Consider the following 13,270-nt stretch of genomic DNA (forward strand, 5'->3'; position numbering starts at 1 on the left):
CTCAAGTATAATGTGATCACTTTCCCCCAGAGTTCCCGTAACTCCTACTTTATCCACCATGTGATCGCTGTTGGTTAGGATCAAGTCAAGGGTAGCCAATCCTCTAGTTCTTTCCTCCACTTTCTGTGGAGGAATTACCAGCAACAGGTGAGGCGCCTTTGGGAGAGTATTCCATAATTGGTTGCGTCACCACTGAAAAGGCCCTTTCCTTAGTTGCTACCTGCTAGCTCTGACAGTATCTTGATCCCAAGCTATGAAGGGCTTTAAAGGTAAGCGCTATCACCTTGAATTGAGCTTGGAAAGTTCAATGTTTCAGCACCAGCAGATGTGTTACCAGTGCCTAGTTCCAGGTAGTGCACTCTCAGCCATATTTTGTGCTAACTACAATATCTACACAGTCTTCAGAGGCAACTTGAATGTTACCAAGAAATGGATAATTGAGGCTAGGCCATCTTTCAATATTCCTTTTTAGTTTTGTTGTAATGAAATAACACAGCTGCCCCTCTGGCATTTGTCTGCCCTAGTGTATGAGACAGTTCTGAGTCTTCTGCATTTCACACCCTTAAATTTATACCCCACCTTTCAAATACATTATCACGATGCCTTAAAATACTTATGTATTTATTTAATTTACATACTGCCCAACTGGCAAATATTCTCGGGGTGGTTTACAATCATAAAACCTCCAAAACCAACAATAAAATAACAAAAGAAAAAAAACCTATGAAAATATCAAAATAAGACAACATTAAAAGTATTAAAACTGTTAACGAGCCATCAGTAAAATGAATCATCAGAGCAACATAGTAAACATTAAATGCCTACTGGAAAAAGGTCTTAATCTGGCATCTAAATGTATACAGTGAAGAAGCCAGGCAGATCTCCCTGGGAACAGCAGAAGTAGGTTAGAAGATGGAGCATTTCCTGCCTTATGCTAACACCCTGTTAGGCATCAGCTATCAGAGGTTGTGAGTTCTACAAAATGTTGTGGGGTGTACAAAATAAATTACTCAGTGGCATGCTAGGCATTGTGCACCATACAGAGGTAATGCTGTTCCTGTCTAGGTGACCTCTAATCTCACTTTCATTGTGCAAGTTCTGTGCCAGAATGTAAGGCTACTTCAGTGTTCAGCGTTTTCTTTTTTTTCTTGCCAGCTATCCCAAGCAGCAGCAGCAGCAAGTATTGACAACAGGGTGCCTACGCCAGGTTCTGCTGCCAGTGCTGATGCCAGTGCCCAGCAGCTTGGGCACGAGGCACAGATGCAAGAGAGTAAACCAGAAATTAAGACTGAAAAAGCTGAGTCAGAATGTGGAGATGCTCAAGCAGAGCCAAAGCTTGAGGTAACTGAGGGCCAAGTTATTATCCTTAACAAAACATGTGATCTTCTCCCTTGCTTAACTAGAAATTTGATAATCCTGGTTGTTTGCAGTGGAAGTGAATGTTGGTTTTGCCTTGTGCTTTTCAGCTAGAGGAGGACATCCCAAGGCCTACACAAACCAAAGAAGAAACTAATGGGCTAGAGAACAAGCAGGAACCGATGGAGGTAGAAGGGAAGAAACCTGAGATCAAAGAGGACGATGACAGTGGCAGTAATGGCACCACCTCACAATCAACATCACCATCCCAGCCACGGAAAAAGAGTAAGCACTTGTGTTCATATGCCTGCTGCTGTTTGGCACTCCATTTTAATTTGGCTCCTGCCTTTCCAAAGCAAAGCAGGAGGCAAAGAAGTATCTTGGTCAGTCAGACCAAAGCTTCATCTGGTTCACTAGTCCAACCCCAGTAGTAGCCAGCCAGCCACTTGCTCTGGGAAGCTCACAAGCAGGACTTGATGCGTCCCCCCTTGTTTGCTCACAGCCTCTAGAAATAAAGGCATATTTTCTCTGACTATGGTGGCTAGTTTTGCTCATGACGGCTGTTAGCCTTTTATCTGTTCTCCATGAAGTTGTATTTTCCCTCTTAAAGCCATCTCAGTGGGTGGCCCTCACCACATTTATTGAATTTCATCAGTTAGTTATGAATTGATTAAGAGATCACTACTTAATTCCTTCAAGAATAAGGTAACTCCAGATGGAACTCACCTATGCGATTCTTTGCATTAACCAATGTGAAAATCTTCCACAGTCTTTAAACCTGAAGAGCTGCGGCAGGCACTCATGCCCACCCTGGAAGCTTTGTATCGTCAGGACCCCGAATCTCTGCCTTTCAGGCAGCCTGTGGACCCTCAGCTTCTGGGCATTCCGGTGCGTGAGTAAGATGAGGCTTGCTCATTTCTTCAGGCTGACTTGTTATTATTGTAGTTTAAGATTATCTAGGAAAAAGTACCTCAGATGTGGAAACAAAAATCAACAAGAAGGTAGAGGAAGCTGTGAGGAATGTCCACTGTAAACCCTTCGATACTGGAAAAACATAGTGGTCTGTTGTGGCAACTTAGAGAGAGAGGATGATCTCCCTCAGTTCAGAACTTGATACCAAGGGATATTTGTTGAAATCTGTCTTTGAGCTTTCTCCTCAAGAGTTCCATTTATTTTAAGCAACATATTATTTTTAACTTCTTAACTGTTCAAAACCATCTACCATATTTGAGGTAAGTTTGATATCAACTTGTTCCTTTTTATGATGACTGGCGCATTGTAACAACAAACTTGTTAATCATTTAAAACAGGGATTGGCAGCCTGGTGCCCCGCAGATGTTTTTGACTACAACTTGCATAATCCCTATCCAATGGCTATGTTGGCTGGGTCTGATGGGAATTGTAGTCTGAAGCATTGGGGGGCCTGCCTCTGACTTAAAAGATGGAGGTTGTCAGGCAATAGCCTAGACTCATTGTCCTCTCCATCTCCGGCCAATAGGAAGTAGAGTTATGAGAAAAGAGCCTGGGTCTAGACTGGACTAGGAAGCACTGACCCTTCTTCCCAAGAGCCAGTCAGTCATTTTTGGCATCTGGATTTTATCAGGGAAATGTTCTCCTGTGGCTACATGGTGGAGAATGCCTCCTAGCAAGAACAACACCAAGGGAAAGAGGTCTTTTTGCCTACTCTCCCAGACGAGCCTTATCTTGCTAGTATAGTATGGCTTGTATCTGAGCTTTTGTGACAACACTTGGATTTTACTTCAGCTAATTTCATTTATGGGACAAAGTCAACCTTTTAGGCAAGGGTTCAGGCCATTCTTGATTCCACCCCAACCCTGAAGCCTGAGAAAAAGAGTGTTGCTAAGGAAAGAAGAGCATTCCACCTGAGGAGAGATGACCTCTCCTGGCACAGTTTTCTGAGCTTGGTTTCTCTTCCTCCCACACAGAGCAGGAAAGCAGCTACACTGAAGCCAGAGAGCCTGGCCGGCACCACTGTTTTTTCTGCACATATCTCTTCTGTCCAGGAGGGAGGCAAAGGGACAGAGGAGCATTGCATCATGCAGGCATTTCTTCACACTGCAAGCACTTTTCTCCCCATCTTCAGGTGGGGAGAGATCAGGAGGGGAGGCAGAAGGGCCACCCATGGTCCTGGACCGAAGATGAGCCACCCATAAGTGTGCTCCAGGCCTCCATGTGGCTAAGGGAGGGCAGTTGACACTCCAGCCCTCAGTCATTGACTTGCAGCAGCCATAAGGTGGCATCCAGCAAGTAGAGTCCACAGAGGCCAAGAGAGCAATGAAGGGTCTCACCTGTTTTTCTGCCCCTTTGTACCTCAGGAACGTTACCAGCAACAATATAGTTGCCCCAGCCTGCCTTTTCCCTCAGTGCCTCAGAGAGGCAGATTACACATATGGGAGAAGGATGGCTCCTCTTTGTAATTACTCTACTGAGCATGCAGGCCCCCTCTTTCATTTAGGAGTCTGGAGCCTAATAGCAGTACTGAGGCCTAGTAGGTATGGTAATGAATGTGCGAACAATCTGTTGGTTAATACTTGGAGGAGGGTCCCTCTCCCTATTAATAGAGAATGAGAAGAAGCAGAAGCAGCTCCTTGATGGTGATGCTTAAGATGGCTACTGAAGTTAACTACTATGAGAGGCTCTATTGGCTCTCAGTTGTGTTTATATCCAGAATAGTTATTTATTTATTGAATGTCTATGCTCCCCAACTGGCAGATGCCCTCAGGGTGATTTATAATAATAAAAAACCCAGATCAATAATAAAATAATAAGCGAAGGAATAAATACAGTGATGAAAAAAGAGCATCTCACAGGTACGGGGCCACTACAGAGAAGGCTCTTTCCCCCAGCGTATCATTGTGGGTAAACTCAATTTACTAATTGAGTTTACTTTTAAAGGTTTTAAAATGTAATGATAATTTTATGAGCAAACTAAGTCATACATAAAAATAACTTTAGGAACAGAAAAGCTGTGTCATGTTGCTAAAGCCGCCCTCCCCAACCTGGTGTCCTCCATATGTTTTGGACTAGAGTGCCCAACATTCCTAGCCATTGGCCATGCTGCCTGAGGCTGATGGGAGCTGAAGACCAAAATATCTGAAGGGCACCAGGTTGTGGAAGGCTGTCTTAAAGCATCAAAGTGACCTAGATCTGTAAAGAGTGTTAAAAAAAATAAGTATTGCTTATTTTTCCATTTAACCAAAATGTCCAATTTTTCCGGGAAAAACCAGGAAAAACGTTTTTTTTCTATGGCCTCAAAATTTCAGGAAATTGTACATCTCTACCTCCTTGTTTACCCTGGCTTTTCCCAACCATTACATTAATGTTACTATGCTTTTAAAATGATGTATTGTTTTATAATTTCTTGTAAACCACTTCGGGATTTTTTAAAAATGAAGTAGTATATAAATATTTTAAAGAAATAATAAATAAGTAAAGGGACATTTGCAGGAAAGGCCCAATTTTCCACTCTTTTTATGGATTCCTTTTAGGTGAAGGTTTTCTCTCGCTGTCATGGAGTCTCTCTCTACCTTTCCATCTAGCTCAGTATTTTACATCACATTTGTGAGAGATTGGAAGTAATCAGGGCGACTGTTGGCATAAAGTCTCGAGGCCAAGGGTGGTGCCGCAAGCAGCAATGGTTATTGCTGCTCAAGGAGCCTCTGGAATGGAATCCAGTTGCCTAGCTGGTACAGTGTTCTTTTTTTCCATTTTATAGGATTATTTTGACATAGTGAGGAATCCCATGGATCTTTCCACAATCAAGCGCAAGTTGGATACAGGACAGTACCAAGAGCCGTGGCAGTATGTGGATGATGTCTGGCTAATGTTTAATAATGCCTGGCTTTATAACCGCAAGACATCAAGAGTCTATAAATTTTGCACTAAGCTTGCAGAGGTCTTTGAACAAGAAATCGACCCCGTTATGCAGTCCTTGGGATATTGTTGTGGACGCAAGGTGCGTGTGGTTTCTTGACGGCTATAAAGGCTGTATCTTTGAAAGGAATTCTCAGATGTTTTACTTTAAAAAGTTTTCCCTTGTTTTGGTCACCATGTCCTTTTTTAGCCTGGGGGATTCTGGGCATGGGTTGCATACAGAATGACCAAGTACATTTATCAGAATTACTTTATTGAATAGATGATTTCATGAGAAATTTCTTCAAATATCATTTAAATGTAAGTAAGTTTTTCATTTTAGAATAATAGCTTAAACATTTTAAAATTAGTTTTATGTAACACTTTAAAGTTAATTGAATGGAAGTCTCTTCCAGCTACTGGAATTAGATGAGAACCATTCTTTTCTGTTGGTTTGATGTGATCAAGACATCACAGTATATATGGTGTTCAGTTGAGCAAGTAAAGGCCTCTTCTATGTTCAAAGGTCTTCCAGAAAGTGTTCCTGTATCTTAAAATAAATCTGAGCCACTTTCATGTTCTTGGCATACACAGCTCTGTCTAGGGCCTAGACTTGTTTGAACATTCCTGCATTGTGTGTTTTGTCATTAAATTCACCGTGGCACAAATCTCAGGAACAAACATTTTACTACACTATGCTCAAACATGAAAAATGCACTTTTCAACTAAATGTAATAAACTGAAACACAGCTAAATTTAAAAGTATTTTAAATCTGCATGTAAAGATCAGTACACAAAGTATAGAACTTGCAGTATTTTAAAAAGTGTTGTGTCTTGTACGGTTTCTGCATTTGGTGTACCTGCTACTGCAAAAGCTGCTCTGGGGATATTTGGGCTAGCTGCTTAAATAATTAACCATTCGAACAGTGCTGTAGTTATTCCTAAAAGAGAACTAATACCCTTTTACAGGATGGTCCAGAGTTGGTTATTGTCTTTTAAAAAATTACTTTAAAAGCTTATATTGCACCTCTTTCCCAGACAGGGAGTTCAGGCACTGAGCAGACAGAATCAACACTATTTAAAATAACTTTCAGTTCCTTGTTTATACAGCAATCTTAAAAATACAAATTAATAAACAAGAGTTCGTAAGAACAGCAGCTAACCATGATATTTTTATAAGCCACTACGTTTTTGTGAATTAGCATTTGTCTCCTAATGCTTATTTTTAAGTATAATATATTAATTTAACAAAATGTTCCAGTGTATCCTCACCCCCCTGCCATAGGAGTGCCAGCCATGCATTTCTCCAGTGTACTGTAAGCTAGCTATTCTCCCCCCCCCCCATTTTTCTTTCCAAGAGACTAAACACTCCAAAGTTCCTGGAGGCCATTGAGCATGCTCAGTTCTCACTGAGTGTTGAGGGGCGAGGAGTGTTGTTCAGTCATGTCCGACTCTTCGTGACCCCATGGACCATACCACGCCAGGCCTTCCTGTCCTCCGCTCTCTCCCGGAGCGTGCTCAAGTTCATATTCATTGCATCGGTGATGCTATCTAGCCATCTCATCCTCTGCCGTCCCCTTCTCCTTTTGGGGCGAGGAGTACCACCTTTTTTTTTAATAGTTTGTATTTCAGCGTAGCCTTGAGGTTCAACTGAGCATGCCGACACCTCCCTCTTGTTTCTCACTGACTCTGTTTTGGCTCCAGTCCTGCCAGCACTCAACTACCTGTATTTGCTATAAGAGGGAATTCTTCTTTTTATTTTAAAAAAATCTATTCTGTCCTCCAGCAAAAGCTTCCAAGGTGGCTAACTATGGCAGTTTTAAATACAACAATTAACGGTCAGTTTAAAGCTGTAAAATATTAAAAGTCACAAAGTGGTAACCAGCAACAAAAGCTGCAGACAGAAACTTTTCCTGTGTGTACTACATAGAAACAGTCTTGTGTTTGTGTGCACTTGCACATTGAGTTGTTGAATATCGCAAACTGTTATTTCTGGATTTCTTTTGCAGTATGAGTTTTCCCCTCAGACCTTGTGCTGCTATGGCAAACAGCTGTGCACTATTCCCCGGGATGCTGCCTACTACAGTTACCAGAATAGGTGAGTCTGGGCCTTCTGCTGCTCTGGCCAAAACCAGACTAAGAAGGGGGTGTTGAGCGCTTGCCACAATTTCTTCTTAGATCCAGCTCCTGAGCTTAGAAAAAGTCTCCCTTCTCCTGTCCCTTCCTTATACTTATGGATCAGTCTTAAAAGAGTTTCCAGCAAGCTGGAAGGTGCTGTGTGGTTTGAGACTAGCTACTCTTTCATTTATCTATTAAGTATATTTTTGAATCACCTCTCTGTTCAGAGAGTGCCCAAGGTGATGTACAGATAAAATTAATAAAATAGAAATAGATTCTAGAAAGTATATCCCGATGTTTAAAAAAAAAAAATAAAACAATGAAACTTGGGGCATGGAATTAGAGGGGGAAAGATGCATCATTCGTCAGGTTAATTTAGCTGAACTCTGAATGCTGGTTAGTTGCCACCTGGTGCAGTGGCTGGATTCCAAAACCCTCCCCCTATGGCCACACAGAACCATGTTCTGATGTTTGACTCACATAGGGCCTGTACAGCTTGTGACCCAGAAAGCCCAATGCTGTGTCCTTCCTTGGCTCCCTCTCCAAGCATTGAGGCCCACCAGGTGTAGCAAAGGCAGCCCATGGGCGGCTGCAAAGTTTGGCCGATGGGCTGCATTCAGCTTGGGGCATACAAGTGGGATAGACCTGCTCCTTGTCTGGCTGAAACATTGCTCCCTAGTGTTCTGGAAGGCAAGTGTTCTCTTTTGGAGGGAGGGGATGTTGCTAAAAGTATTGGGGTAGTTACTTCAGCAAGTGTAATGGGAGAATGAAGGAAGGGTTGGGGGAGCTGTCAGAAAAGGGGGAGCTGGAAGTGGGGGAAGGAGGGGGTGAGTGAGAGGTTGAGAGATCAGAGCCCATGGATTCAATTTTAGCATAGAAGAAGGAGTCAAAATATTGAGCAGAAGGCAGGGTGGGGGAGGGGTAGGCCAGGCCATACAAGTTAGAGAAGAGGAGCAGCTTGGTATTTCTAGTGCTGGTGTGGGTCGGAGAGGTGGTGTTTTCTTATTTGAATTGATGGCAGAAAAGAAGGAGCAGAGGATAGACTGACAGTGGTTGAAATTAGCCAGAGCTTTTGTTCTCTTCCAGAGGTGTTTAACTGCATGAGAACATGAACAGAGATAGCAAGTGGAGGGAGTCAGCTAGGGCTGGGGATGAGAGGCAAATCATTCATTGGGAGAGTAAGGCAAATGTGTCAAGAATTGAGGAGAGGGATGAATTGTGAAGATGCAAACTGCAGAGTCTAACAGGCAGGCAGAAGCCACAGAAGAGAGAAGAGAGGAGAATGCTTTGGAGAAAGCCAATTGATGAACGGGCTGGAAGTCACAGAAGGAGTGGGATGCAAAACATGGGGAAGGTGGACTGTGAACAGTGCTGAATAGAGGGAATTGTACAGCAGGGAAGCCAGAAAAGAGGCAGAAATCAAGAGAGTGCACAAGGCATTGCGTGGGAGAGTCCATCCAAAGCTGGTCATCAAAGGAGGTGGTTAGGGAGTGGAGGCAGGAGACAGCTGAGTTGGAGAGCAAAGAGTCTGGGACTGAACTGCTGCTTCCTTTCAACAGAGTTCATGTTAAATTGACAGGAACTTTTATTTTGTTTGTGTCTTGAAGATTGAGTGGTACACTGAATGAAGGGAGTCAAAGATATCTAAATCAGGGGTATCTTGGTGGGGGACGAATTGTGCCCTACCGAGCCCTCCATACCCCCCCCCTTCATTTTGTCTTACTCCATGCTGAGGGAGGCATGGCATTCTGTGGAATTCAGTCAGTGCTTGGAGGAGCAACCACTGAGTTCCTTGGCTGCACAGGCCATCCCCATGAGGTTGCTGTATGAAGCCAGTCAGCCGATGCTGGGAGGAGTGGCTGTTCTCCATGCCGGCCCAAGTCCCCCGCCATCCCAGCTGTTATCTCCGATATGAGATGGGCCATATCTCCATGGGGATTCCTCCATGGGACAGGGCTTGGCCTCCAAGGAGGCACCGCATCCCTGATCTAAATGGTCTACATTTGAAAAGCTTTCTGTTCTCCCTGAGTTTCTGTGATGAACCACACTGCCTGTTTTTGTAGGGCCAAAGGGAGTTGCAGTTTCATTTGCTGTACTTTGTGAGGTATTAAAACACATAGTTTTCATACAGTTCAGTTGTACTGAAATGGAAACAAAGAGAAAATTCTGTCATGCCACTCCTGCACTCCTAAAGCGACTGCAACGTGAAGGTGATCCAATTGTCTGGGCACCCCTGATGTGTGGAAAGGGTCACATTCATATATTTCAGTTCTGCATTTCTATTGTGGAATTACTTCAGGACTATAATTCAACTGCAGAATGTGCTGATCACCCTTGCCATGTCCAGTTCCTTGGTACTTGGATGCTTTTCAGGGATTGGACAAAGGAGTCCAGAAGGTCAGTGGAAGGGGGAGCAGTTTTGAGAGGACCAGTGATGCAGCCACATGAAAACAGCCATATTGCAGTTGGTTCTACTTCATAGTCTCTATGCATCACACATACGGGCTCTGTGTCTGCTCAGAGCCTCCGTTCGGGAAGCTTCTGTAGCTGAGGAGTTTTTTTGGAGGGAACCCTCTCCCACCATCTCAGCACACATGTCCCCAGCAGGTTCCCACCTATTCCCTCAGTTCCCTTTCGACTGCCATCGTGGTGACCTCATTTGGGAACTTCTGCAATCAGATCTTATTCTGGTAGCATTTTTTGATGAAAAAGCTGAGGTTTTCTTCTCCCTTTTTCTGTCGTTTTTCTGTCTTATTCTCTACTATATTGTTTTCCGTTATTTTTTTGCGATCCTGCGATCATGGGCGTATGGTACTTCAGGCCCTGTTTAGAAAGTGCTCCCGTTGTGGAGCGAAGTTACCACCCTCAGATGGGCATTCTGTTTGCCTTTTTTGCTTTGGAGAAGGCCATGTAGTTGAAACCTGCCCAGATTGTTAGGCTTTCTCTAAACAAGCCCCTAGAAACTGTGCAGACCACCTCAAAGCCTCACTCTGGAAATGTGCTCTGGAGTCAGTTGATGAGCCAAAAGGAATGGTGTAAAAATTAGCGTCTGCTGCACCTTCACTGGGATCACATTCCCCCCAATGCCATATTCTGCCGAGTACCCGAGATCCCCACACACTGGGCCGATGTTTGGCATTTGCACTAGCAAAGAAACTGTCAAAGAAAGCCAAGACTTTGAAAAAGGTAGGTCTTCCTTCTACTGAATCGAGGAGGAAGAAGATGAAACTGGTCAATAAGCCTGCCACTTTGGCTTGGGATCGAGCACACCCATCAAGGGTCTCCGACTCTCCCGAATAAAGTCCAGGCTTCTCAGGATTGACAGCAGCCCTCTTTCTTGGCAGCATCTCCCACAACTCCAACTCGAGATGAGCCACAGCTGTCGAGTCTGACTTCGCATGTATCTGAGCCTTGGGACTGACAGCTTTCATCAATACCGACTCCACCCATTGCTCCACCAACGTCTTCTACTCGTCCCCTAACACCAGTACCAATGACCATTCCACCTGTTCCACCAATGATGTTTTCACTAACATGTACAGTGAATCCACATCAAACATTAGAGACAGTACCAAATGCCTCTACATCAGAAGGCAAGGTTAGAGACCCATCTCCCTCTGTTCGGTCATTGCACTGGTATCAAAGGGATGATTATGGTCCGAGATATAATTGACATCAACGATCACCAGAGTTGGTATTCTCTGTTGCTTCGTCTTACAGGGATCATGCCCCTAGTTTTTACGAGCGCCCTGTCGACGGGACAGATCCAGATCCCCACATTATCGGTGGGCTGCCCTGCCATCAAGGGATTCTTGATGCATGCGATCACAAGATTGGATGGAGGACTGTGATGATTGTTACAAGTCATGCTATTTGCCCTGCCACCTGGCCCTTCCTGCACTGGAGCCAGTCGGTACAGAGCACAACTGTCAGCTATGGTGTTGAGACCACCCTATCTGACACCACAAGAACAAGTGATACTGATACAGCCATTACTGGCACAAGCCATACACCAACTCTTTGCGCAACTGGAAACAGCTGATGTGGCTAATCAACCAGGTAGAAAGGTGGAAAAACAAAACCCTCTACAGGTTCCACCTCAACCATCTCCTCTCTCTGTTGCAGAGGACTAGTAATTGGACACAACATCACAGTCCTCTCGCCCACTCTCCATTTCATCACTGGATGCATTGGTTGGATCGAATGAGACGTTTCCCCATCTGCGGATATAGGCCAATTTTCCAGCCAGATATTCAGGGTGGTGCAGGCATTAGGGTTGGAGACCCAGCAGGTGGCCTCAACCGTACAAGACCCAGTCTTTAACTCTGTAAACACCATCCATTCCATCTCTCCGAACAAAGAAGATGCCACTCCTCTTCTTCCAGCACTAGAAGAAACAATGAAACAGTCCTGGAAGTATCCCTGTACTATGCCACCAATCTCCAAGTGCTTGGAGGGCAACCTGTCAGGGGGAGTCCCCTTCTTGCAGCCCTCACCATCCTGAGCAGTGACTGGACACCTTGCTCTCTGGATGGGGAGCTCACTGCTTGGATCTTTCAGTCTATGGACAGTGATCAACTGTGGAGGCAACACATCACATCAGTCTGTTAGAGCTCAGAGAGGTGCAGAAAGCCCCTCAGGCATTTGAACTTGATTTAGCTGGAATACTAGTCCAGGTCGCATCAGACAACACAACTGTTGTTGCATACTTGTGCCCCTTCCTTGTTTGAGATCACTCTCTCTCTTAGCTCTAACACTGGAGATTTTCCATTGGTGCCTACCTTGTCGGATTGGACTGGTGGCGACACGTAGCAGGCGTGGTCAATGTCTTAGTGGATCAACTCAGTCAGACTGCGTCAACCTCTCATAAATGGGAGTTAGACAGGTCGGTACTGTGGACTCTGTTGCACAATTGGGGCAAACCCAATCCAAGTTCTGCACCTAGGAAAAAGAAACCAAATGCACAGTTACAAGATGGGGGATACGTGGCTCAACCACACTACAAGTGAGAAGGATCTTGGAATTGTTGTCGATCACAAGCTGAATATGAGCCAACAATGTGATGTGGCTGCAAAAAAGGCCAATGCACTTTTGGGCTGCATTAATAGAAGCATAGCTTCCAAATCCCGGGAAGTACTCGTTCCCCTCTACTCAACACTGGTGAGGCCTCATCTGGAGTACTGTGTCCAGTTCTGGGCACCACACTTGAAGAATGATGCAGACAAACTGGAGAGGGTTCAGAGGAGGGCAACAAAGATGATCAGAGGACTGGAAACAAAGCCCTATGAAGAGTGACTGAAAGAACTGGGCATGTTTAGCCTTGAGAAGAGAAGACTGAGGGGAGATATGATAGCACTCTTCAAGTACTTGAAAGGTTGTCACAGAGAAGAAGGCCAGGATCTCTTCTTGATCATCCCAGAGTGCAGGACACGGAATAATGGGCTCAAGTTACAGGAAGCCAGATTCCGGCTGAACATCAGGAAAAACGTCCTGACTGTAAGAGCAATACGACAATGGAACCAATTACCTGGGGAGGTGGTGGGCTCTCCCACACTGGTGGCCTTCAAGACGAGGCTGGACAGCCATTTGTCAGGGATGCTCTGACTTGGATTCCTGCATTGAGCAGGGGGTTGGACTCGATGGCCTTGTAGGCCCCTTCCAACCCTACTATTCTATGAACCCCAGGTGGACCTGTTTGCCGCTCTGGACAACGCAGTCTGTGGCAAATTTTGCAGCAGAGCAGGCAAGGGCCGAGGCTCACTGGGGGATGCCTTCTTGATTGGACGGAAATGCTATTCTACATCTTCCCACCATTTCCACTAATCACCAGGATCCTGGCCAAGATCAGAAGGGACAGCACCAAATGCATCTTGATAACACCTTAGTAGCTTCACCAGCCATGTTTTGTTTTGGGTGACGGGAG

General features: G+C 44.7%; 1 protein-coding gene across 7 annotated transcripts in view; it reads left to right on the forward strand.

The window, feature by feature from the left end:
- Window positions 1–13,270, forward strand: part of CREBBP (CREB binding lysine acetyltransferase) — a 153,302-nt gene that overhangs the window by 105,279 nt on the left and 34,753 nt on the right. For all 7 annotated transcript variants that reach the window (XM_084817897.1, XM_084817900.1, XM_084817898.1 and 4 more), the window contains 5 exons: window positions 1,156–1,341; window positions 1,467–1,641; window positions 2,126–2,244; window positions 5,093–5,332; window positions 7,239–7,327. In XM_084817897.1, coding sequence (XP_084674023.1) covers window positions 1,156–1,341; window positions 1,467–1,641; window positions 2,126–2,244; window positions 5,093–5,332; window positions 7,239–7,327 — 809 coding nt within the window. The remainder of the gene's footprint in view (window positions 1–1,155; window positions 1,342–1,466; window positions 1,642–2,125; window positions 2,245–5,092; window positions 5,333–7,238; window positions 7,328–13,270) is intronic.

This window comes from Heloderma suspectum, chromosome 12, assembly GCF_057233095.1.
Source record: "Heloderma suspectum isolate Gila_16-S chromosome 12, 16-S_ref, whole genome shotgun sequence".
NCBI classification, from domain to species: Eukaryota; Metazoa; Chordata; class Lepidosauria; order Squamata; family Helodermatidae; genus Heloderma; species Heloderma suspectum.